We start from the raw sequence: 22,472 nt of genomic DNA, 5'->3' as shown, positions 1-22,472 counted from the left end.
CATTCCATTGTATAACTATACATGCTCATAACTTAAACATAACTTTTAAAAGTGCACATTCAGAGTTGGACATTATAGCACACACCCAAGTGTCAGCATGCAGGTACGGAGGCAGGAAAACCACCATGCTGAGACCAACCTTTTGCTACAGAGTGAACACCCAGTCCTAAGAAGGAAAAGTGCCCGGGCTGGAGAGTTGGCTCAGAGGTTAAGAGGACTGGCTGCTCTTCCAGAGGTCCTGAGTTCAATTCCCAGAAACCATATGGTGGCTCACAACCATCTGTAATGAGATCTGGTGCCCTCTTCTGGCATGCAGGCATACATGTAGGCAGAACACTGTACACATAATTAATTAATTAATTAATTAATTAATTAATTAAGTTAAAAAAAAAGAAGGAAAGTGCTCATGGAGTAAGGTGGTATAAAGGTTACTCCCAACCTTAATGGCCTCACTGCAGTGCTCTGGACAGCAGCCAACAGTGAAAGGAGTGGAAGAGCTGGTGAGGAAATGCAAAAACAACTCCTCCAAGAAGTTTTGTTCATGGAAAACAAATAAACAAACAAATAAAAAATAGGGCAACAGCTTCCTGTGGATGTGGGTGTCACTGGCTCCTCATTGTCTACACTCCAGTCTGACTGAGTTGTCAGACTGTGTGAAATAGATTTTTTTCCTGGGTGACAAGATCCTCCTCTGGCTGGTACCACAGCTACAGTCTTACCTTCTCCCTGCATGAGATTCCTGGGGAAATGTCAACTTATTGAGGACCATTATTTCATCAGCCCGATAGCCACAGGGATGGGTAGATGCATCTGGGCCCTGCCAGGACAGTTACGTGAAGATAACTCAACTGGGTGAGTTGACTTTATGGAGCTCTGTAATGTTGGACATCCGAGAGCCAGAGAACATCTCCCAAAGGCTATCATTTATTTTTGTTTTTGGAGGCAAGGTATCACATAGTCCAGGTTGGCCTCAAGCTCTCTATAGAGACTAGAATGACCCTGAATTCTGGATCCACCAGCCTCTGCTTCCCAGGAATGGATTACAACAATGCCCCATCAAGCCTAGCTGACAACTATCTTAACTGTAACCACTGTTCTTGTTTGTGGTGCCAGGGACGGAAGCCAGGAATGGCACACACTAGGATGTGATACACCTTGGGCTTCATCTTCAGCCACATGGACTTTTCTTCTCATTACGAGGCCCTCAGCCCATCTGTCTCTTACAAGCACTGTAATCTGTGATTTTCATTTTGGAACTCTAAACTCCCAGGAGCAAGATTAACATCCAGTTGTCCTCATAACAGCTGTGCAATACTTGCTGACCTACTCTCCACCAACCAGAAGCTAGTAAAATCTTTCAGTTAACTCCATCTTAAAAAAGAAACATGCAAATCTACTGAACAGCATATTTGCAGATCCAGAAATTTGTAGAAATGTAAACATTTATTGTTAAACTCATACATTATAAAAATACATCCAATGTTTTAAAAAAAAGGGGGGGGGGGAACAAGTTCAGTATTTGCTTGCTATGGTTTGAACATGTCCCCAAAGGTTTGTGTGTTGGATCTTGGTCCCTAGTACAGCAATGTTGAGAGAGGGGAGACCTCTGAGGTGGCGGCTTTGCTTCACAAGCTTTGTTACAAAGCCTGCTCCATCTTGTTGCATTTTACCATTGGGATGCAGAAAAATGATCCTCCCCAGATGCCAAAGCCTAAACCTCTACTCTTTATATATTATCCAGTGTATGGTATTCAGTTTTAGCAACAGAAAATGGGCTGAAACCATCCAAAGCAGAAATGTATAGTTAGGTTATTACACGTCATATCTTTTTTGTGTGCTTGTTATGGAAAATGTCCACTGTTGTTTCATGGCATGGTCTCAGATCTAAATCACAATATCCAAGGGAAAAACGACCCTATGAAGAAAAGAGAGTACTGTTATAAATGACACATACAAAAAGCCAAGCATGATGCTCCAACTACAGTGCCAGCCACTCTGGAGGCTAAGAGCCCAGGAGTTCATCCAAACAAACAAGAAAGCAGTGCTCACAGTTAATCATAAAATCATATCCTTGAAGAGAAAGGAGGAAGAGTGGATCTGGGGGAGAGGGGATGTGGGAGGAGGGGCTGGAAGAAGAAGTGAGAGGGGAAACTTCAGTCAAGATGTAATATAAATAAATAAATCATATCCTACCTGTGGTCTCTTAAAATAATCGAGTCCCCTTCCAATTTTAAACATCCATCCAGTGTTGAACCTATTAAAATTAGTGTATAGTATTATATCCAAGACATTTGAGTTAGTTTTTAAAGCCAGAGTTGGTTAAGCATCATCAAGCTTTCCCCCTAACAAAGAAAAGCATGAGCTGAATCAAACCTGGGGTTAGTCCCAAGCTCAGTCTATAAAGAAAACAAAAGGAGCACTAAACATCATCAGCTAATCTGATTGGTGGAGAAAGAACTTAACCATTAAATGGAAAGCTAGTTTTGAATTCAGCTTGCTCAAGCTCTTCTCTGCAAACAAGTGGTTTGCAAAGGACATTTAGGAAGAGTGTGTTGACATTTCAAAGGTGTGTGGGATGACAGTTTTCAACTTGACTACATCTGGAATTAACTAAAACCCAAATGGTTGTACACACCTCTGGAGGATTTTATTTCTTTAATTAAACTATTTGAAGTGGGAGCCAGGCATGGTGGCACGTATCTTTAATACCAGCACTCAGGAGACAGAAGCAAATGGATATAACATTCAGGGCTATTACACACAGAAGCCCTGTCTTGAAAATAAACAAACAAACAATGAAACAACAACAATATCAAAACTACTTGAAGTGGGAAGACCCACTTCTAATTCATATCTTTGAAATGGGACGATCCACCTTTAATCTGAGCCACACCTTCTGGTGGCAGCCTATATAAAGGTCACGGAAGAAGGAAGCTTGCTCTCATTGCCTGCTTGCTCTCCCATTCCTTCACTGGCATTAGAGTCTACTTCTTCAGGATTCCATCATATACTGAAGACCAGCTGAGACTTCCAGCCTCATGGACTCAACAACTACTGGGTTCTCAGACGTTCCATTTTGATAGACCTTCTTTAAGTTCTGTTCCTCTAAAGAACCCTGACTAACACAGTGCCACTATGCAGAGATAGGGATTGGAATCCCAAGGGCAGCCCAGCCCCTGACCTCCCCTTCAACATGGCAGCAGTGCCATCCATTTTTCATATTTAGCTTCTGATTGACTTTGAATTAAAAACAAGGGTCTCTTCCGCTGTATCATATGAAAACCACTATGCTAAAGGGAAGGAAGGGATCTTAGTATGATCCCTAAGAAGCTGTATGTATGTATGCTTCCTGATTAATAGCACACTACCACAACATACCACGAAGGAAGCCACACCAGGTAAATAGTAATTTCAGTAGGAAAGGAATTATCTCCTACCATAACACTGGCTATGGTCTGCACAAAAGAACTTCCCACATGACACAGAACTCATTATTTGATTAGGAATTAACTAAATTCACTCTACAGAGGCAAGCCAAGGTTTCTTCTCCAAAAGGCAAAGTTACTAAGTTTCAGCTTGATTTGAAGTTTTAATATTTAAATATGTGTATATAATTATATTACACTGGAATTTTTAAGGTGTGCCTCAGCTATGAAAAAAATAAAATATTATATACTAACCTAATTTCTCGGTCATGTATAGATGAAGAATAATTTATTTCCAACAGCACTCCATGACTCCTGAGGGATTGTTTTATTTCTTCCAGGCCACTACTTTGCTGTGCATTCCCAAAGCCCTATTGGTGGCATAAAACATAATTTACTTCCTCAGTTATTAATAACTTAAATTATCCATGAGCTATACAATGAATACCATGGAGAGATTAAACTGAAAAGATTCTATATTAATTTCAATATTTCTGTCTCAAAGAAGCAACCGAAGAATGGGTAATTCTTTTCTTTCTTATATATTGTTTTTAGACAGATTATTGTTTTCCTCATGTGAATACCACACAACTCCCTCCTGCCTCAGCCTCCCTGTTGCTAGGCGCGCAGACATGTGGCACCATGTCCAGCATCCTTAAATGTATTTTAGTAATGATATTCAGTCATCCACATGAGACTGCCTGCTTCTTAGACTAATCCAGGAAATTACAATTATTTGGATGCACTCCTACTTAAGACAAAATCAAAAGAGACACAGCAACAACATAATGTCAGATACACGCAGTAAGGGACAGAACTGTCACTAGTGAGACTGCATGATCTCTGACACCCAAGACTAAAAATGACAAACTACTCAAACTCAACAAAACGGCTGAAGAGAAGGTCAACACTCTCAAATCAATAGCCTTTTCCTTAAGATATGCTATGCTTGATTCTACATGGTGAGTTGTTCCCAAGGAAATACATCTAGCTGAAGTACTGGACCAGGTAACTTGTAACTGAACGCAGTAAGTCAAGAAAGATTGAGGTTTTTCAGATACCTACTTCATCCACAGAGGTGAGAAGGTGAATAGTTCTTATTTTACATGGCTTCTTAATCAGCATCTCACAAAACCGAAGGAAGTTATACAGCTGAAAGGTATTAGGATGGATTAGCACTAACTCCTCGTATAGTTTTCCCTCAGAGTCCAGCAAGGTCCTGTCCAGATGCTTCCATCCATTACCTTATTTACTTATTTTTAAGTTTGTTTGCTTTGTTTTCTGAGACAGGTTTTCTCTATGTAACAGTCTGGCTGTCCTGGAACTCTCTTTGCAGACCACACTGGCCTCGAACTCACTGAGATCTGCTGCCTCCCAAGTGCTGGGATTAAAAGCATGCATCACCACCACCCAGCTTATTTTATTTATTTTTAAAGATTTATTATATATACAGTGTTCTGCCTGCATGTATGCCTGCAGGGTAGAAGAGGGCACCAGATCTCATTACAGATGGTTGTGAGCCACCATGTGATTGCTGGGAATTGAACCCAGGACCTCTGGAAGAGCAGACAATGCTCTTAACCTCTGAGCCCTCTCTCCATCCCCACCCCTATCTGTTGTTTTAAATGATGTTCTATCATCCCAGAACCTACACACACCCTCCTGAGAACTTTACATCATCTCTCAACTACTTATGCTACCCAATACAATGTAAACACTTCGCATTATTGTTATACTGACATGTTTGTATGTTAGTGCAGATAGGATTTCTAACAGTATTTTTCATCCTCCATCAAATGCATGGATAGGAAACCCATAAAAACAGACAGCTGACTGTACAGTCACGTTTCACTACAGTTTAGCACATTCCACTTACCTGATGAGTTTGTCTAATATAAGGGTCTTCTATCCAAACTTCCGTAACTGTCTCATGAAGGTATTCTTTAAAAAGTGTCTCGTAACTGAACCCAGTTGCATTCTCTTCTATTTTAATTTGCTTGTGATATTTTCCATCTACGAAACACAAGCTACAGTAATGTGACCAGTGATCACTTTTTTTAAAATTACACCTTTATTCTTTTGTGTGTGGGCATGCAAGTGGGTGTGACCATGCCACGAAGCATCTTTTGTAGAGGTCAGAGCACAACTTGTGAGAGTTAGTTTTTTTTCCTTCTACTATGTGGGTCTGTCCCCAGGGATTGAACTCGGGTCCACAGGTTTGTTGGCAGGTGGTTTTACCCATTGAACCACCCCACCGTGAAGACTTCCTTTTTACACAACTAATACGTTGCACATAGCGATTAATCAGAATAAGTTACAATCTTTTTTTTTAAAGATTTTATTTATTTACTATGTATACAACATTCTGCTTCCATGTATGTCTGCACACCAGAAGAGGGCATCAGATCTCATAACGGATGGTTGTGAGCCACCATGTGGTTGCTGGGAATTGAACTCAGGACGTCTGGAAGAGCAGTCAGTGCTCTTAACCTCTGAACCATCTCTCCAGCCAAGTTACAATCTTTTAAACTCATTTACTCAGTAGCTATCACATGCCTGCTCTACATTATGCAACTGCAAAATGTTTCTTACACATAGGGAAAGAAGAAAAATACTATTCCAAAGGAGATTTCCTGCCTTCACAGAGGCTAGGCAAAGGAGGCCATCCAGATGTTCCCATTTTAAAATTTAAAAAAAAAAAATTGTTTTATGTTATGTGTATGAATAGGCATTTGTATGAATTTGTACCACACACATGCAGTGTTCTCAGAGGTCAGAACAGGGCCTTCGATTCCCCAGAAGTTGAGTTAAAAATGGTTGTGAGCTGCCATGTGGGTTCTGGGAACTGAAAGGTTGGGGGCGGGGGGTTGTCCTCTGCAAGAGCAGCTAGTGCTCTGCTGTAACACCTCTCCAGACCACAAGAGCACAAGAGGTTTCTTGAAAAAGGTTGCTTCTCTGTCTCTGACAGACAAATTTATACAAGGGAGGACTGACTGCACACAGCTGTCGCTAAGACCCTGTCACAGTGGGCAGAACACAGGATGTACTTAGCTTTCTTTTCAGACTTGCCATTTCATATCTTGCAATCTCATGGCTAAAGTGAGTTTTAAACATGTACCAGTACAATGGAGTTTAGAAGCCATTCTTAGCACTTTAAGAGTGTTTCTTTAAGGCTTTGTTTTGGGACAGGGTCAAATGTAGGGCTGGCCACAAACTCCTTACATTGCTGAGGGTGACCCTGAATTCCTTATCCTTTTGCCTTTACCTCCCAAGTGCTTGGACTACAGGTATGCACCACCATAGCCTGGCTGTATTTTTTTCCTGTTTTTTTGTTTTGTTTTGTTTTGTTTTGTTTTTTTGAGACAGGGTTTCTCTGTGTAGCTTTGGAACCTATCCTGGCACTCGCTCTGGAGACCAGGCTGGCCTCTAACTCACAGAGATCTGCCTGCCTCTGCCTCCCGAGTGCTGGGATTAAGGGCATGCGCCACCAATGCCCGGCTTTTTTTCCTGGTTTTAAGGCTTCTTGTTGGTTTGCTTGTTTGTCTGCTTGCTTTTGGTGCTTCAGATCTAGGGCTTTGCACACGCTAAGCATGCCCTGGTATGTTTTAATCAGACTTTTAGCAGTTCATGCTATGAGGACTAAAGTTCTTATGAGACTGTGTAAAATGAAAAAGGAATAAACAAACAACAGGTAAGCTGGATGTGCTCAGTGTGTCTTCCAGAACTGCTGAATGAGCAAAAGTGTAAGTGCAAAGTCAAAGTCAGAAAGGTAAATTCAAAAAGGGAAGCCTTTTCTTCATTCTATAGATAAAGGTGGAGCTCTATGAGTTCAAGGCCAGCCTGGTCTACAAAGAGAATTCCAGGCTAGCCAGGACTACATAGTAAAACCCCCATTTGGAAAAGGAAAAAAAAATCAACAAAAACCCAACCCTCCCCAAAAGAAATTTTAAAAATCTGGATTGTGGTTATAGTTTAGCAGTAGAGTACTCCCCTAGTAAACATAAGACACTGGGTTCAATCCCCAGCACCACTAAAAACAACAAAACAAAAACAAAACAGCCTTTCCATAGAGATAACACTACTAACCATGCATCTGTTTTTAAGCCAAACCAGTCACATAGGCTAATTTAACTGTTTGCTCAACCACCATAACCTGGGTATAATTAGTACAGAACCCTAGGAAGAGGTGGGGAGAGGGTGGTGGTAAGGACAAATAGGGAGAAGAGCTGAGGCCTGGAGGCCTAAGCTTTGGAGGGTAGCAGCACCTCTGGCAGTAAAAACACCAGTGTGCTTCAGGTGGGGTGGCCACACCCACTCACACAGATGCTCATGAGCTGGGAACTCATGACAGATCCAGAGGAATACCTACCTCACCTCTCAATCATCAGGAATACATAACTGGTGAAATGCTGAGTCACCGAAACCTTTGCGAAGCCTCTGGAGTGTCTTTAGCTATTCTAGTGATTTTCATCTTTTCATAAAAGAGAAAATAAACACAGGATCCACATTCGGTATTCTTCTACAATATTCTTAAATTGAGGTTCACCCATACGCTTCAGAGCGATCTGCAAATGCCTTAAAAATGGCCAAGCTTTTATCAGGTATTTAAAGGATGTCTGAATCCCCAGGTCCCAAACTGAAAACCAGACACTGTTAAGAATAACTTCTGTATGAGGAAGAAGGAAACACAGAGCAATTTGTTAAGCTCCTAGGCACAAGTGGCCCAGACCACACCATGCTCCAACAAGCAGTAGCTTTGAACCCAGAGCCTCATGCTGCATCCTGCCCCTGAACCCCAAACCCAGACATGTTCTTAAAAAACAGCCTTTACCTTCTTTTTCTTGGTCTAAGTATTTCTTTATGTTTTCTGCTCTATCCATGTAGTCAGAGATTTTCGTTCTGAGAACACATCTCTTACTAGAGTCTCTGGTACCTGCAAATTGAAAAAAAAAAAAAGAACAGGATTTTTGTCAAGTTTCCCACAAGTTCCCTTCCCTTTTACAATGTGCTCAAATTCAGTGTGCTGGAGTGTCCTTCTGTGGTTCTTCTGAACAAATAAACATCTTCTATCTCTTCCCTTGGATATGATTTAAGTGTACCTCCTCCCTCAAAGGTTCGTGAATGGGAAGCTTTGTCCTGTGTAACAAAGTTACAAATCAGTGGAACCTCCAAGTAGCAGAGCCCAGTGGGAGGTCACCGAGTTGCTGCCCTTGCAAGGGATTAATGCAGTTCCCCTACATGTCTGTTATTACACACAAACAGTTGTTATAGAAGAGCAAGACAGGGACCAGTAAGATGTTTCAGCAGGAAAAGCTACTTGCCACTAAGTCTGAAATTCTGAATTCCATCCCTATGACCCAAATGGTGGTGAGAAAGTTCTCTCACCTCCAAATGTACTTTGTAGAGTTTTGGGCTCTCTCTCTGTCTCTCTGTCTCTGTCTGTCTGTCTGTCTCTCTCTCAGTGTGTGTGTGTGTGTGTGTGTGTGTGTGTGTGTGTGTGTGTGTGTGTGTGTTTCAAAGACAGGGTTTCTCTTTGTAGCCTTGGCTGTCCCAGAGTTCACTTAGTAGACCAGGCTGGCCTCTGGCCTCAAACTCATAGTGATCCACCTGCCTCTGCCTCCCAAGTGCTGGAATTAAGGGTATGTAAAACCACTGTCAGGTTTGGCTTATTCTTCTATGGCACTGTTCATCATCAAAGGAAATCAGGGCAGGAACTTAAACAGGACAAGAACCCTGAGGAAGAGCTGATGCAGAGACCATGGAGAAGTACTGCTTAGTGGCTTGTCCAGCTGGCCTTCTTATAGAACTCAAGACCACCAGCCTAGGGATATGATAACCCACAATGGGCTGGACCCTCCCCCATCATCACTAATTAAGAAAATGCTCTACAGACAAATCTTATGGGAGCACTTTCTCAATTGATATTCCCTTCTTTCAGATAAATCTAGCTTGTGTCAAGCTGACATAAAACTAGCCACCATACCTGGAGAGAAGGCTTGGGGAAGAGGGTTAGCCAACACTAACAATGCTGATATTTGGGAAGTGTGTTGTATAGGTTTATATAACTTGACACAAGCTAAAAAAAAGTCATCTTAGAGGAGGGAACCTCAATTAAGAAAATGCCTCTCTAGGCTCAATGGCACATGCCTTTAATCCCAGCACTTGGGAGGCAGAGGCAGACAAATCTGAGGCCTCCCTGGTGTACATAGAGAGTTCCAGGACAGCCAGGGCTACACACAGGGAAACCTTGTCTGGGGAGTTGGGGTTAGGAATAAATATGCCTCCATAAATTAGGGCTGTAAGCAAGCCTGTAGGGCATATTTTTTAATTAGTGATTGGTGAGGAAGGGCCCAGCCCATTGTTGGTGGTGCCATGCCTGAGCTGGTGGTCCTAGGTTTTATAAGAAAGCAGGCTGAACAAGCCTCGAAGAGCAAGTCAGGAAGCAGCACCTCTCAATGCCTCTAAATTAGCTTCTGCCTTCAGGTTCCTGCCTTGCTTGAGTTCTACCCTGACTTCCCTCAGTAACGGACTACAATAACATGAAGGGTAAGCTGAAAAAATTTTTTCCTCGCCAACTTATTTTTGGCCATGCTGTTTCATCATAGCAATAGTAACCTTAACCAGGACAGCAAATTAACCAAAAATAAATAAATAAATAATGTTTAAAAGTTTTAAGTAGAGGTATTCTCTGTGGATAGATAAAGCTGCTACAAAAAAACATGAGTTACTAAAGGTAAATCCCGGGGCTGGGAGTGGACCTACGAGATCCCCAAAACAATATAGGAATTGCCACTGCTTTTGGATGCCCACCAAAAGTAGTTGGTAGGACTCTATTGCTGAACACACCACATGCCTTGGTCTCGGGACAATGAGATATCAAGCTGGAACTGGGTTTGAAGCTTCCTCCTTGTTGGATAGTTCTCATACTGGTGGGAGATGCTACACAGGCTGCTGGGGGAGAATTGTCTTACCCAGTCATACACTGTGTTAAAACCAACCAGCTGGACTAGATGAGCCCGTTGATGCAATAGTGGCATGGGGCTATATGTCCTGGCATATATGGCACATGGTATGGGGTACCAAACTGCTTTCTGATCGGATCTGATGCCTGCATGACAGGAGAGAATTCACATCTGATGAAAAGTACAAGACTGTGGAGGTCATAGATCATGGGGGTTGGCCACTGCTGTTGTTTTATTAAAACGACATGATGTGTCTGTCAAATCGTCTTCTACATAATTATGTTTGCAGCCACAGAATAGTGCTGTTGTCAACATTAGAAGCCAGAACTGAGTAGCAACTGCAGAGACTGATAACTGGTTGAAGCACACAAAATTAATGACTGTTGAATGCCCAGTCATAAGTGAGGCATCTATTACCCCCACCTCCAGCCTTGGGGGAACACCCCAGAAGAAAGCGCAGAAGGGAGAAGAGCCAGAGGAAGGGAAGGGGTGGTGTGTACTCAAGACTTTCCAGCATGACATGTCTGTTGCACTCTAACTCACAGTAGCCGTGATTACTTGTACAGGATAACCACAAACTTCGGCTTTTAACACTGTCATGAAAGAGGGAAAGGTTCAAGCCCGCCCCCATCTTTGTGTGAGTGTGTTTATAAAATGTTGGGGAAGACAGACAGTTTATTCAGTGGTGCAGTCACCGGCAAGGTGCACATATGCCTGTAAACAAACTTCCACCCTAATGAAGCTCATTGGGTCATCGTGGGGGCGGGAAGGAGAGACAGAGTAACAGAGAGGAGAAAAATCCTGTCGCAAAGTAACAACAAAAAATAAATTTCATTCAGACGCAAGACCTAGCAAAGCTTATGTCTTATATTTGGTTATGTCTCTTGCGTTTCAGGACAGTGACCTATGCTCATTTGTGGTACCATCAGTCTACTACAAAGGCCACCACCACCTCTGTTGTCCCGCAGAATATCAGACTACAGCTCCTCAATTGGAATGCTTCTAGGTAGTTAGGAAGTTTCGTTTTCCTAAGTTTCACTCTGTCCCAGATAGAGCGGAAACCGAAACTAGCTCACCTTTGAGAACCTGCAGGAGCATGTCAATCCCCTCCTGGTAACACACCAGAGCCTGCTGGTACCGGGACTCTGCATCCAGCTCCACTGCCCGCTTTAGCACCGCCACTGCAGCGGTGCTGTCGGAATCCTGGCCCAGGCTGGACTTAGCCATCACAGCGAGAACTCCCGGGCTCCGCCAGATCCTCCCACCGCTAGCACCCAACCCCAGGAAGCGCACACGTGACACTGCAGCGCCTGCGCAGTCTTCTATGCAGCTTGGTGAATGGGAGTCCCTGGGCCGGAACAAAACTACCATTCGCGGAACCAAAGAAATGTGCGCATTGTGGTGGCACCGGCGTGGTGTGAGTGTCGCACTGAGTCCGCTTGCCTCGCTTCCGCTCCTTCGGGTTGCAGGGACGTTCAGACTGGACAGGGTGGTCCCTGGTGAGTGTGGCTGCGGGAGCTAGAGGCATTGCATATTGTGTGTGCTCGCTGCAGATGCTGACTGACTTCCTTTTTCCGTTCTGGGTTGGAGGTCCAGGCGACAAATAGGTCTGTGCCCAGGACCTGTTTCTTGGGCCTCTGAAAGCGGCCGAGTTGTCACTTTATTCGCGGGTTGCTGCGTCGACGTCTCTCTTGAGAGCCTCACTCTTGTAGCCCTAGGTCCGAGCCGTCCGAGCCTGTCTGCTTGGGAATGTCTGTAGCTCTTTCAGTGCTTCTGTTTATAACTCTAGGACTCTTCACATTGAGCAACAGTGGAAAATTTTTTAAAAGGCAAAACTTACTTAATTTTAAGTTATTTCGACTTAGAATGCAGAGTTTTTAGAGCTGCTGTTTACGAAAGACAATGATTTTTGCAAACTGCTTTAATCGTCACCTATCTAGCTCCTTCTTTTTTGGCTAAGAAGCGGTTATGACTGCTGTTTAATACTTTTAGGCCCAGGAAATTCTGGGAAGAGAAGCAATTGTTGACTTCAGAGATCTCAGTTGATTCCATGGGGAGTTCTGTATTCTACATTTCAGGAATATGTGTGCGTGTAATCTCTTTAGAAAGAAAAAAAGCAAACATAACAACTTAAGAGCTGGTGCTGTAGTTTGGAGGTAAAGAACCGTTTATATTCAAAGCCATTGCAAAAATCAAAACAAAAATACCCAACAAAACAAAAACTAAGAACAAAACTAAGAGATATTGGAGGTGAGGGAGAAGAAAAAATGGTTTTGACAACCTTCAGATTTTTCTGTATTTATACATACATTCGTATGTTAAAAAATAGAAATAGGTTGTAGATCTCATGTGATGAATGGTATTTTATAGTTTGTTTCTTTCTATGTGTATGGGCGTTTGGCCTGTAATATCTGTGACAGTGTCCAAGGAGACCAGAAGATTGTCAGAGACCCTGGAACCAGAGTTGCAAACTTTTGTGAGCTGCCATTTGGTCACTAGGAATCAAACTTGGGTCCTCTGGAAGAGCAACCAGTGCTCTTAACTGCTGGGCCATCATCTCCCCAGCCCAGGTTTTCTGGTTTTTGAAGAAGTACACAGGAAAGCTGCTGTACAGTTGATGGCAGTGTAATTTTTTCTAAGTCCAAAAGTTATAAATGTAATAAGAATAACCTCTACTTTAATGAGACATAGAATTTTGAAGCTGGAGAGCACTTGTTTTCTATGTGCAGGGCTCTTGGTTTGGTCCCCAGTACCCACCCCCACATACAACAGTGGGGCAGGGAAGACATGGGACACAACCAACACCAACAACAAAATCAGTTAGTTTTGATGGTGACACCTGCTTATATCTGTAAATTAAACTTCAGCAGAAAATCTTGAATGCAGACGCTGCTCTGAGAGACACCTATGACTCAAATAGATCTAAAACAAACTCTAAAGTCCTTGTCTTCTGGCACGGTCCTGTGTTTTGAATGGAGACAGCTGCTAATGGTAAATTAGTAAATTACAATAGAACACAAGTATCTAAGGGACAGAGAGTGCTGGCAGCAGTGTGGCTGAAAATGTTAGACAGTTTGATGGAGGGAGACCTCATTCAACAGAAAGTAATGGTGAAACTGAAACAACCTGATCCAGGTAGACCTCATTGCTAAGATAAGGGTTGAGCCAAAAACTGAAAAAGAAAGGTATGCCAGACAGTCAAAGGGAAGAAGCAGTTTAGCTTGGCTGGTTCTGGGTCATGCAGAAAGCCTGATACTCTGCTGAAGCAAGAAAGTAATAGGAGAATATGGGGGAAGACGGGTGGAGGTTGATGGTGATATGCAGTGGCTTGCCCTGTGAGGGTTAAGGACTTGGATTTTCATCTTGGTAAAGCAGAGAGGCACTGGAGACAGTACTAACTCTTGTGCCCAGGAACTGATGCATACCTGACATTCTACCCCTGAAACATATTCTAGTCCCAGTTTTTTTGTTTGTTTGTTTTTTTAATGAATGAACTTTACTTTTAGCCAATATTAGGTTTTCAGAGAAGTGGTGATGCTAATACAGGGTTCCTATACCTTTCGTGCTCAGTTTCTCCTTTTAACATCAAATATTAGTGTAGGGTGGTCATTACAACTGCTGAACCAAATTGATACATTGTTAACATTATTTGCTCTATTCAGACAGATTTTTTTTAGTTTTTAGTTTTCTCAGTGTCCTTTTATCTTCCAGGATCCCACCCATGTATCAATATGGCACACAGTATGCATAAAGATTGTAGCTCTTGGGTTCCTCTTGACCAGTTCTCAGGTCTCTAGTTTTTGAAGACCTTGACAGTTTTGAGAAGTGAGGTATTTGAAAATGTACTAGTGAAGTGTTTTCCACAGTGTGGAAAGTTAGGGTTACTATTGCTATGGTGAAACACCATGACCAAAAAGATGCCAAGTTGGGGGAGAAAGAGTTTATTTGGCTTACACTTTCATAGTCCACCATTGAAGGAAGTCAGGACAGGAACAGAAATAAGCAGGGTTTATTTGAGTTTGGCATAAAACTAGCTAGAACAGTGGCAGTGACCCTCAATTAGAGGTGGTCTTTTCTCTTAAGTGGGGTTATGAATGGACTTTGAGGTAGGCGCATATCTTTGTGTCTGTCAAGTGTATCAACTTTTTGTTTTGTTTTGTGATAGGTTCCCACTATGTAGCTCTGACTGGAATGCTGTCAGCTTCTATCACCGTTGGTGTTACGTATCCCTGATCACCTGGTGGAGGTAGTGTTTGTCCGGTTTCTATAAAGGTGATTTTCTCCTTTTCTATACTGCACTCCTTAGGAGCAAGTTCTTCATCAAAGCATACACTGAAGTGATGAATAGTTTTCTCTGTCTCCCTGAGGAGAAGTAGCCCCATAAAAAAAACAGAATTCTTCTACAAGGAGCTCTGTTTCTCTTTTCCAGTTAATTTACCTATCTATGTATGTAAGTGTGGACTTTCCCCACATTGGTTTTTTTGTTCCAGTTATAAGCTGATACTTTGTCAAGTGTTGTTTAAATCAATCCAGTTGGGCCATTGGGAGTTCTTTCAGTTGTATCTGTCCCTTTAATACATTCCCATAGGTTTGCATTTCTGAGTAGCTCCTTTCTGATGTACGGGGTGCAGTAGACTATCAGTTGTTTCTTGAAACCTAATTGAAAAGTTAAGCAGCACTAAATGAGTTGGATTTTCAGATGATACTTAACTTGGAAGAAATGTGAGAAACTAGTTTGGCATTTGATTAATTTAGCTGCTGAGCAGTTTTTCTGAGGTCCAGCTCTTCTCTGGTGACATCTTGGGCTTTACCTGTTTCTTCATTCACATCACAGAAGGTTATAGACCTTGTGAGCCAGAATCTGGTCAGGATATAGTACACACTTACCCTACTAGGGGTACAGAGCTAATATTTCTGATGTTATATAAAATAGATAATTTGTAAGCTCGGTACTGTTTTCTTTAGAAGGAAAAGACGTTACACACAAGTATCTGCCCAAGGCATACATTCAGTTCATGAATCTCATCTGTCTACCCCTGGAGTGCATTAGGCTATACCTGTTTCATACCTATCTGAATACATACTTTTTGAGGTTACAGAAGCAATACAGAAGAATCATTTTTAAAAACATAAATAGGCAAAAAAAAAAAAAGTACCTATTTTGTATATACATAATGTATAGTGGTGCACTTGTGAGTGGAGGCCAGAGATTTATTTCTTAGACATGCTCCATCTTATTTTTGAGACAGGGTCTCTCTCACAACCTAGAGCTTTCCAATTTGGGTAAGCTGGCTGGCCAGCATGCTCCAGGAATGTCTCTACTCCAGCTCTAGGGCTGTAGACCCAGGCCACCATACCTAGCTTTTCCATAGGTACTGGTTATTTGAACTCAAGTCTTCAAGCTTGCACAAAAAGTACCTTAGCAACTGAGCCATCTTTTCAGCAACTCTCATTATTTTTTTTAAATTGTTGTTTGTTTGTTTGTTTTGGTAACAGAAAAGTGTTAACGATCTAGTGAAAATATACTGGACATCCAGCTAGGAGAACTGAGATGGGGCTTATGTGTTGTGTTTTGTTTTGTTTTGTTTTTTTATCTGTTTTGCTTGTTTGACACTAGATCTTGCTGTGTAATTCAGGATGGCCTGGAACTCAGAGTCTTCCTGCCCCCAGGCTCCCCAAGTGTAGGGTTATAGGCATATGTCACCAGTGCCCATCTGTACATTCTCTCTTAATGGCTAGATACCCTTGGCTACATGATAACTTTCTGGAAATAATTCTCTTCATATATAAAATAACAGGGTACGTGGTTCTGATTTTAAGAGGTGGAATTTCTTCAGTCTTGTCTAGTTTCATATTTTCTGTGGATTCCCTGACAAAGAAAAATGAACAATATTCTTTATACTCACTGTGAAGAGTTTCAGATGATAGAAACTCCATTTCCCAGTTTTATGAAATGGACTTAGACTCTAAACTCACTTGATGGAAATAGGATTGTGTAGTGTATAATGACTGCCTGTGGTTTCACCTCTATAGAAGGGGGAAATCTGTCCATTTGTAATGTTTTTGACCACTGTTTCCTATTTCTTAGCCTCTAAAGAGAAGAATTACTACACTCATGGCTGGCATTTTACGCTCAGTATTTCAGAAGCCTCCAGGCAGACTGCAGGTATGTTTCCTATGTGTTTGTCATATAGCTCAGGCTGACCTCAAACTCACTGTGTAACTGAGGGTAACCTTAATCTTTGCCTACCTCCACTTCCCAAGTGTCCATGCAGTGCTGGGGATTGAACTCAGCTTTGTGCATGCAAGGTGACCACTCTGCCAAAAAGTTTGGTCCTTTCATTTTTTTCTCTCCTTTTGATCATAAAACACACAAGCAAGTTAGTCTTTTTTAAATCTCCTTTTGATATAAATTGATTGGTTTTGGTTTGTTCTATTTATCTCATGGTGCCAAACATCAATCTCAGAGCCTTGTGAACACTGGGCAAACGCTCTGGCTGAGCTACACCCTGGCCCTTATTTATTTCTGCTTTATATGCTATTTTTCTCTAAGTATTTTCAACCACAAAACATCTTTTCCTGTAGATGAAGCCGATAAAAAGGCTACTGCTGATCCCCCTTAGTTTCTTTTAATGTTACAGTTTTAGGGGAAACCCTTCAATTATGAAAAGAATACATTTTCAGTCGCAGAAAGTCAGATAAGCAGAAAAAGCAGAAGATAATCTCCCAAAGATAAGAAATGTGTTAGCATTTTCACGTCTTTCCTCTTAGTGTTTAGAGTGTGTGGTAGAATAACTAATGTACACATGGAGACCAGACTGGGTGCTGACAGCTCCTGACTGTAGGGAAAGAAATGTCAGCTACCTCAGGTTAGCTTGTGAATTCAGTAGGATTTCCTTTTTGATTCTTTTGAAACTGATCCCCTGGGAGGATGTGTGTTTTGCATCTTGAAGTTGTAAGCAACAGAACTAGGATTAGAAGCCCTGTATTTCTGGCATATAAAGACCAGGCTTCCCTTTCTTAACCCATCTGGATTTATTCTCTAGTTGTTGGTGTTAGCTCTGTAATTCAGAGGCTAGAAGAGATTAACTGTGTGAAAGGCTGCAATGAATGTTTGTTTCCAACTGCAAGAGTAAACTAGAATTGAATAGTGAAGATAAGAGGTTGGAGTGGGCCCAATGGTATTGTTAGGGCTAGGAAGAACCCACTGTGGATTTGCATGTTTGTTGTTTTTGAGATAGTTTCATACCCTTTGGGCTGGCCCCAAACTTGAAGGAATCTTCTTTCCTCAGCCCGCCACCACCCCACTCTCATTTGGGATTTCCTTTACATGATTTTGTTGAAGGTAAATTATTACTTATTGCCTAGCCTAAGAATTGGTACATTGGAGTTGGGGACTTAGCTCAGTGGTAGAGCACTTACCTAGCAGGCACAAGGCCCTGGGTTCAGTCCTGAGCTCTGGAAAAAACAAATAAAAGGACCCCCCCAAAAAAAAACACAAATAAACAAGGTAACCAGCACATGCAACCTTTAGCTCATCACTTATCTTATACATAAAATTATTTTAAAGTAGCCACTCCTGTTTGCTTGAATAGCACCTGTTTCTGCATTCAGTATTGAATACCTGTTACTGTATTGGCAAAGGCAAGCCTTGGCGGTGGAGACTGGGTAACCCCAGAGGTGGAAGTTAACCAACTCTCGGACTGGAAGTATATGTGTGTATGCTTTTTGCTTTGTCATCCCCAGTGCTTAAATGAGACTCCCGTGAGGGAGTCAAGTTAAACATTAGCTGTTGTAGATTACATTAGATCAGACATTTGTTACCTAAATAATGATAGATACTAATTTTCACACTAGGCAGAGATCTAAATAACAAATGTTTTCTGCTTCAGACTGTGAATAAAGGTGTGGAGTCTCTCATTGGTACAGATTGGATTCGTCACAAATTTACCAGATCAAGAATTCCAGATAAAGTAAGATCTGTTTCTTTTTAAGTAATAGTTTTTAAAATACCTAATTTTATAAAATTGAATGTTTAAAAAAACGTAATACATTGTATGTTTGTTGTATTGTGTCTTTCCTTGATCACATGTGTTTGTGCGCATATGCTCTGACTTTGTGTGTGGAAGTCTAGAAGACAGTTCTGTGGAGTCATCTCTCTCTTACCATCATCTGGCTACTGGGGGAATGAAACACAAGTCATGAGTTATCAGGCTTGGCAGCAAGCACATTTGCCCTCTTTGTGCCAGCTCACAGCCCTGCTGGTGCTAGTTTTCTGTTAAGTTACATGTCCATGTAGATGTAATGTAGAGTTTGAAGCACTGTAATATGGTGACTGTCATGCTGACTTTCATAGGAATGGGCTCTTACTACTTCCTAGTCTATGTATTCCTGCTTATGGTTTTCCTTTTATATATTGTGGTTTTTATCGATATTGTCCTGAGAAGACAATGAATCTTCGTATGTGAACCTTTTCCATTTGACTATGTGTTGCTTTTTTTTTTTTTTATTTTTGTTTGTTTGTTTGCTTTGCTTTGCTTTCATTTTGTTTGGGTTATACTTGCTTTCTTGTGTAGGCAGAGTTTTCCTGTCCTGATCACCTGCTCCCAAATAATCACTCAGAGGCTTAATATAAATTATAAATGCTCAGCCAATAGCTCAGGCTTATTACTAACTAGCTCTTACAACTTACAACCATTTCTATTCATGTACGTGCTGCCCTGAGGCTCATGGCTTTTACCTCTGTTCCATTTGTGTGTTCGACTCATTTTCCATCTGGCTGGTGACTCCTCAGACTCCACCCTTCCTCATCCCTTCATACTCAGTTCGGCTTTCCCGCCTAAATTTATCCTATTCAGCTGTTGACCATTTGGCTGGTGTATTAAACCAATCATAGCAACATACATTCGCACAGTGTACAGAAAGATTATTCCACAGCATTCTTGCTTTTTGATTAATTAAACTTTATTTTGTAAGACAGTTTAGTTATACAAAAGAAAATGATTAGGAAATCATGAGGTTTCTTCTATGATTTTTAACACATAGTTTCCCCTGATACTTAACATTTTGTATTAATATAGAGCAATTATTAAAATACTTGAAGTAATGAAGACATTAACTAGGGGTTACTGTTTATGCTGTATATCCTACGGATTTTGACAAATGTATAATGTCATGTATTCACTGTTGAAGTGTCTCATTGAAACCATGCAATGCCCTAAATGTCATGTGTGCCACCTGTTAACTTCCACCCATAACTTCTAAATTCTAGCAACCTATGATCTTTTTTTACCTGCTTTCTAGTTTTACCTTTCACTGTACATAAGGCTTTTCCAAATCTTTTCATGGCTTAATTGTTTATTTCTTCTTATGGCTGGATAGCAGTCCATGCTAAGGGTTTATGTAGTTTACTTACGTACTCACCTACTGAAGGACATCCTGCCTGCTTCCAGTTTGGGGCAATAATGAAGCTGTATAGATACTTGTGTTCAGCTATTGGTATGGCTGTTAGTTTTTAATGTATCGGGTAGATATTTGGGAGTAAATTACACCAGTAAAAACCATTTAGCCTTAGCCTTATGTTTTCCCTCAACTGTATATTTATTTTATTTTTAGATTTTTAAAATTGTGTTTTATGTGCTTAACTTTTCTGGCTGCCTGTATGTGGGTGTATCATGTGAGTGCCTGGTGCCTGTGGAGATCAGAAGACAGCTGCAGATCCTGGGAACTAGAGTTAGGGATGGCTGTGAGCACCATGTGGGTACTGAGAACTGAACCCTGGTCCTCTGCAAAAGCAGCAATTACTCCTAACTTCTGAGCCACCTCCCCAACACCACCCCTTAATATTTTTATGTGATAAAATGTATAGGACAGAATTTACCACTTAACCCTCAATTTCTGATTTTGAGTTTTTCAGCTCTGGGGAGATTTGTTTATACTAACTGCACTGGCTGAATGCCCCCTTCTAAAAACCTGAAGCCTGTACTGCTCTTCATTCTCCTGCTGTTTAAATCTTTTCATGTCATCTAGTGCTCCTACTGTGTTCAAACGCTAAAAAACAAAACAAAACATTTACCTGTGTGGTATTTCCCTTTTCTCCCCCTACCCCCAGACAGGGTTTCTCTGTGTAGCCCTAACTGTACTAGAACTGGATCTGTAGAACAGGTTGGCCTTGAACTCACAGAGACCACCTGCCTCTGCCTCCCATTTTTTCTTGAAGTATGTAGCTCTTGAACTTTGTCTAAACTATTCAGTCTGAGGATGAGGATTGCATACAGATTAGGGATGAGATCACTGTGTAATTTTGTTTGTATGTTCATTTTAAAGAAAAGGAATAGACACTGTATAAAAACTGTAAGTTGGAAGAATTACCATTTATACTTCTCCCTTTCTAGGTGTTTCAGCCTAGCCCTGAAGATCATGAAAAATATGGTGGGGACCCCCAGCATCCTCATAAACTGCACATTGTCACAAGAATAAAAAGTACAAAAAGGCGTCCATACTGGGAAAAAGATACAATCAAGATGCTTGGACTACAGAAGGTATGAAGCAGTTCTAATAGTCATGTCAGTTTCGGCATGCTTTGGTCTCATACTTTTAAACCCACACTACGTGTATTTCTTTTGTTTAAATGTGTTACTTAGTGTGACCTACCTATAATTTAATTTGGAAAGGATGTGCCTTCAACTTAATGTTTTCCTGCAACGGTACCACTGCCTCTTAAATTGATCTATGATATTGCTCCTCTTGTTCATAGGCACATAGCCCTCAAATTCACAAGAACATCCCTTCAGTGAACGAAAAGTTGAAAGTGGTTAAACACTTGATACGAATCCAGCCCCTGAAGCTGCCACAAGGACTTCCCACAGAAGAGACCATGTCTAGCACGTGCCTCAAGAGCAATGGGGAATTGGTGGTACAGTGGCATCTAAAGCCTGTGGAGCAGGAAGCCAAGTCCTGATGCCACCCAGCTGCAGGTTACAAGTTGCAGTTACTGAGGAACTCATTAAAGTGTATTTCAGTCCATTCATTTGCTGCTGCTATGATTCTTTGAGATATAGACTTTGGGAGTTGTGATGTTACTTTGTTAAATTCTCTCCCTTTGTCCCCTAAGAATCTTAGGGGCAAGAATGCAGTGTCTGACATCTAACTTTAGGCCACTTTAACAATTGTCATTAGCACTTTATAGAAACTGCTTTCTTCTTTAGTTTCTTTCTCATTGAATTCTGCACATTTTGTGAGCAGCTATGTTGTAGTCAGTCCTGTGCTGCTATAACAAAGTACCCAAGGCTGGGTAGCTTATTTGGCAAAGGGGTTTATTTTGGTTCAAAGCACTGAAAAGTCCAAGCTGCAGCAGCTTATCTCATGAGGACCTCCTGCAGGATCGTAGCATGATAGGTGACATCACACAGCAAGATCAAGATCGGAAGCAAGAGCCAGGCTGTGGTAAAAAACACCCTTCATCCTGGCACTCAGAAGGGAGAGGCAAATGAGTCTCTTGTAAGTTCAAGGCAGCCTGGTCTATATACTGAGTTCTACGCCAGCCAAGACTATGTACTGAGACCCTGTCTCAAAACAGGCAAAACCCAAGAGACCAGTTTTGGTTTTCTGTAATGGTTTCCATTTGCTGCAAAGAGACGCTTTTTTGATTTTGAGTGAGAGAGTTACACTTACCTATGGATAGGGATACATTTTAGACTGCAGATAGAAATTATAGTGGCCAGGCTGCAAAGATGGCTCAGTGGTTAACAGCACTGACTGCTCTTCCAGAGAACCCGGGTTCAATACCCAGCACCCACGTGGCAGCTCACAACTGTCTGTAGCTTCAGGATCCAACACCCTTACAGACATACGTCTAGGTAAAACACCAATAAAATAAAGTAAATTTAAAAATAAATTATAGTGGCCTACTACCTCACTGGCCATCTGTAGTTGATTAGATTTCTAGTACCAAGCATGATTTCCCTCCAGTGTGGAGATCAACTGACATGGGAGTCCAGCCCCGGTCAGCACATCCACAATGTAACTCCTCACATAAGGCTCAAGGAACATCGTCAAAGTGGAGGCAGAAAGAGTGTAAGGGCCT

At 41.5% G+C, this 22,472-nt stretch overlaps 2 protein-coding genes across 3 annotated transcripts; one reads left to right on the top strand and one right to left on the bottom strand.

Annotated features, from left to right (window-relative positions):
• Positions 1 to 1,482: 1,482 nt before the first annotated feature.
• Positions 1,483 to 11,688, bottom strand: Mitd1 (microtubule interacting and trafficking domain containing 1). The gene is made up of 7 exons (XM_027386817.2): positions 11,464 to 11,688; positions 8,257 to 8,358; positions 5,302 to 5,438; positions 4,491 to 4,577; positions 3,681 to 3,796; positions 2,194 to 2,254; positions 1,483 to 1,915 (listed from the first exon to the last, which is right to left on the bottom strand). The coding sequence occupies exons 1-7, from the start codon at positions 11,612 to 11,614 to the stop codon at positions 1,820 to 1,822; spliced, it is 750 nt and encodes a 249-aa protein (XP_027242618.1). The 5' UTR covers positions 11,615 to 11,688; the 3' UTR covers positions 1,483 to 1,819.
• Positions 11,689 to 11,730: 42 nt separating this feature from the next.
• Mrpl30 (mitochondrial ribosomal protein L30) lies at positions 11,731 to 21,416 on the top strand. 2 transcript variants are annotated; one of them, XM_027386818.2, is made up of 6 exons: positions 11,731 to 11,886; positions 14,553 to 14,659; positions 16,476 to 16,553; positions 18,280 to 18,360; positions 20,782 to 20,928; positions 21,144 to 21,416. In XM_027386818.2, the coding sequence occupies exons 3-6, from the start codon at positions 16,503 to 16,505 to the stop codon at positions 21,345 to 21,347; spliced, it is 483 nt and encodes a 160-aa protein (XP_027242619.1). In that variant the 5' UTR covers positions 11,731 to 11,886; positions 14,553 to 14,659; positions 16,476 to 16,502; the 3' UTR covers positions 21,348 to 21,416. The 2 variants fall into 2 exon arrangements, with proteins under 2 accessions (XP_027242619.1, XP_027242620.1); XM_027386819.2 differs by lacking the exon at positions 14,553 to 14,659 and having other exon boundaries at positions 11,762 to 11,886.
• Positions 21,417 to 22,472: the final 1,056 nt, after the last annotated feature.

The sequence above is a fragment of the Cricetulus griseus genome (assembly GCF_003668045.3).
Source record: "Cricetulus griseus strain 17A/GY chromosome 1 unlocalized genomic scaffold, alternate assembly CriGri-PICRH-1.0 chr1_1, whole genome shotgun sequence".
Taxonomy (NCBI): domain Eukaryota; kingdom Metazoa; phylum Chordata; class Mammalia; order Rodentia; family Cricetidae; genus Cricetulus; species Cricetulus griseus.
The sequence above is the reverse complement of the archived record's forward strand: the minus strand, read 5'-3'. Positions and strand labels throughout refer to the sequence as shown.

Bases quoted from the DNA above. Each gene is read 5' to 3' on its own strand.
- Mitd1 (XM_027386817.2), bottom strand. From the start codon at position 11,614: ATGGCTAAGTCCAGCCTGGGCCAGGATTCCGACAGCACCGCTGCAGTG. The intron at 8,359-11,463 runs GTGAGCTAGTTT...TTCAATTTGCAG, and splicing joins GCTCCTGCAGGTTCTCAAAG to GTACCAGAGACTCTAGTAAG. The intron at 4,578-5,301 runs GTAAGTGGAATG...AATACCTTTCAG, and splicing joins ATATTAGACAAACTCATCAG to CTGTATAACTTCCTTCGGTT.
- Mrpl30 (XM_027386818.2), top strand. From the start codon at position 16,503: ATGGCTGGCATTTTACGCTCAGTATTTCAGAAGCCTCCAGGCAGACTG. The intron at 18,361-20,781 runs GTAAGATCTGTT...CTCCCTTTCTAG, and splicing joins GATCAAGAATTCCAGATAAA to GTGTTTCAGCCTAGCCCTGA. The intron at 20,929-21,143 runs GTATGAAGCAGT...TCTTGTTCATAG, and splicing joins AGATGCTTGGACTACAGAAG to GCACATAGCCCTCAAATTCA.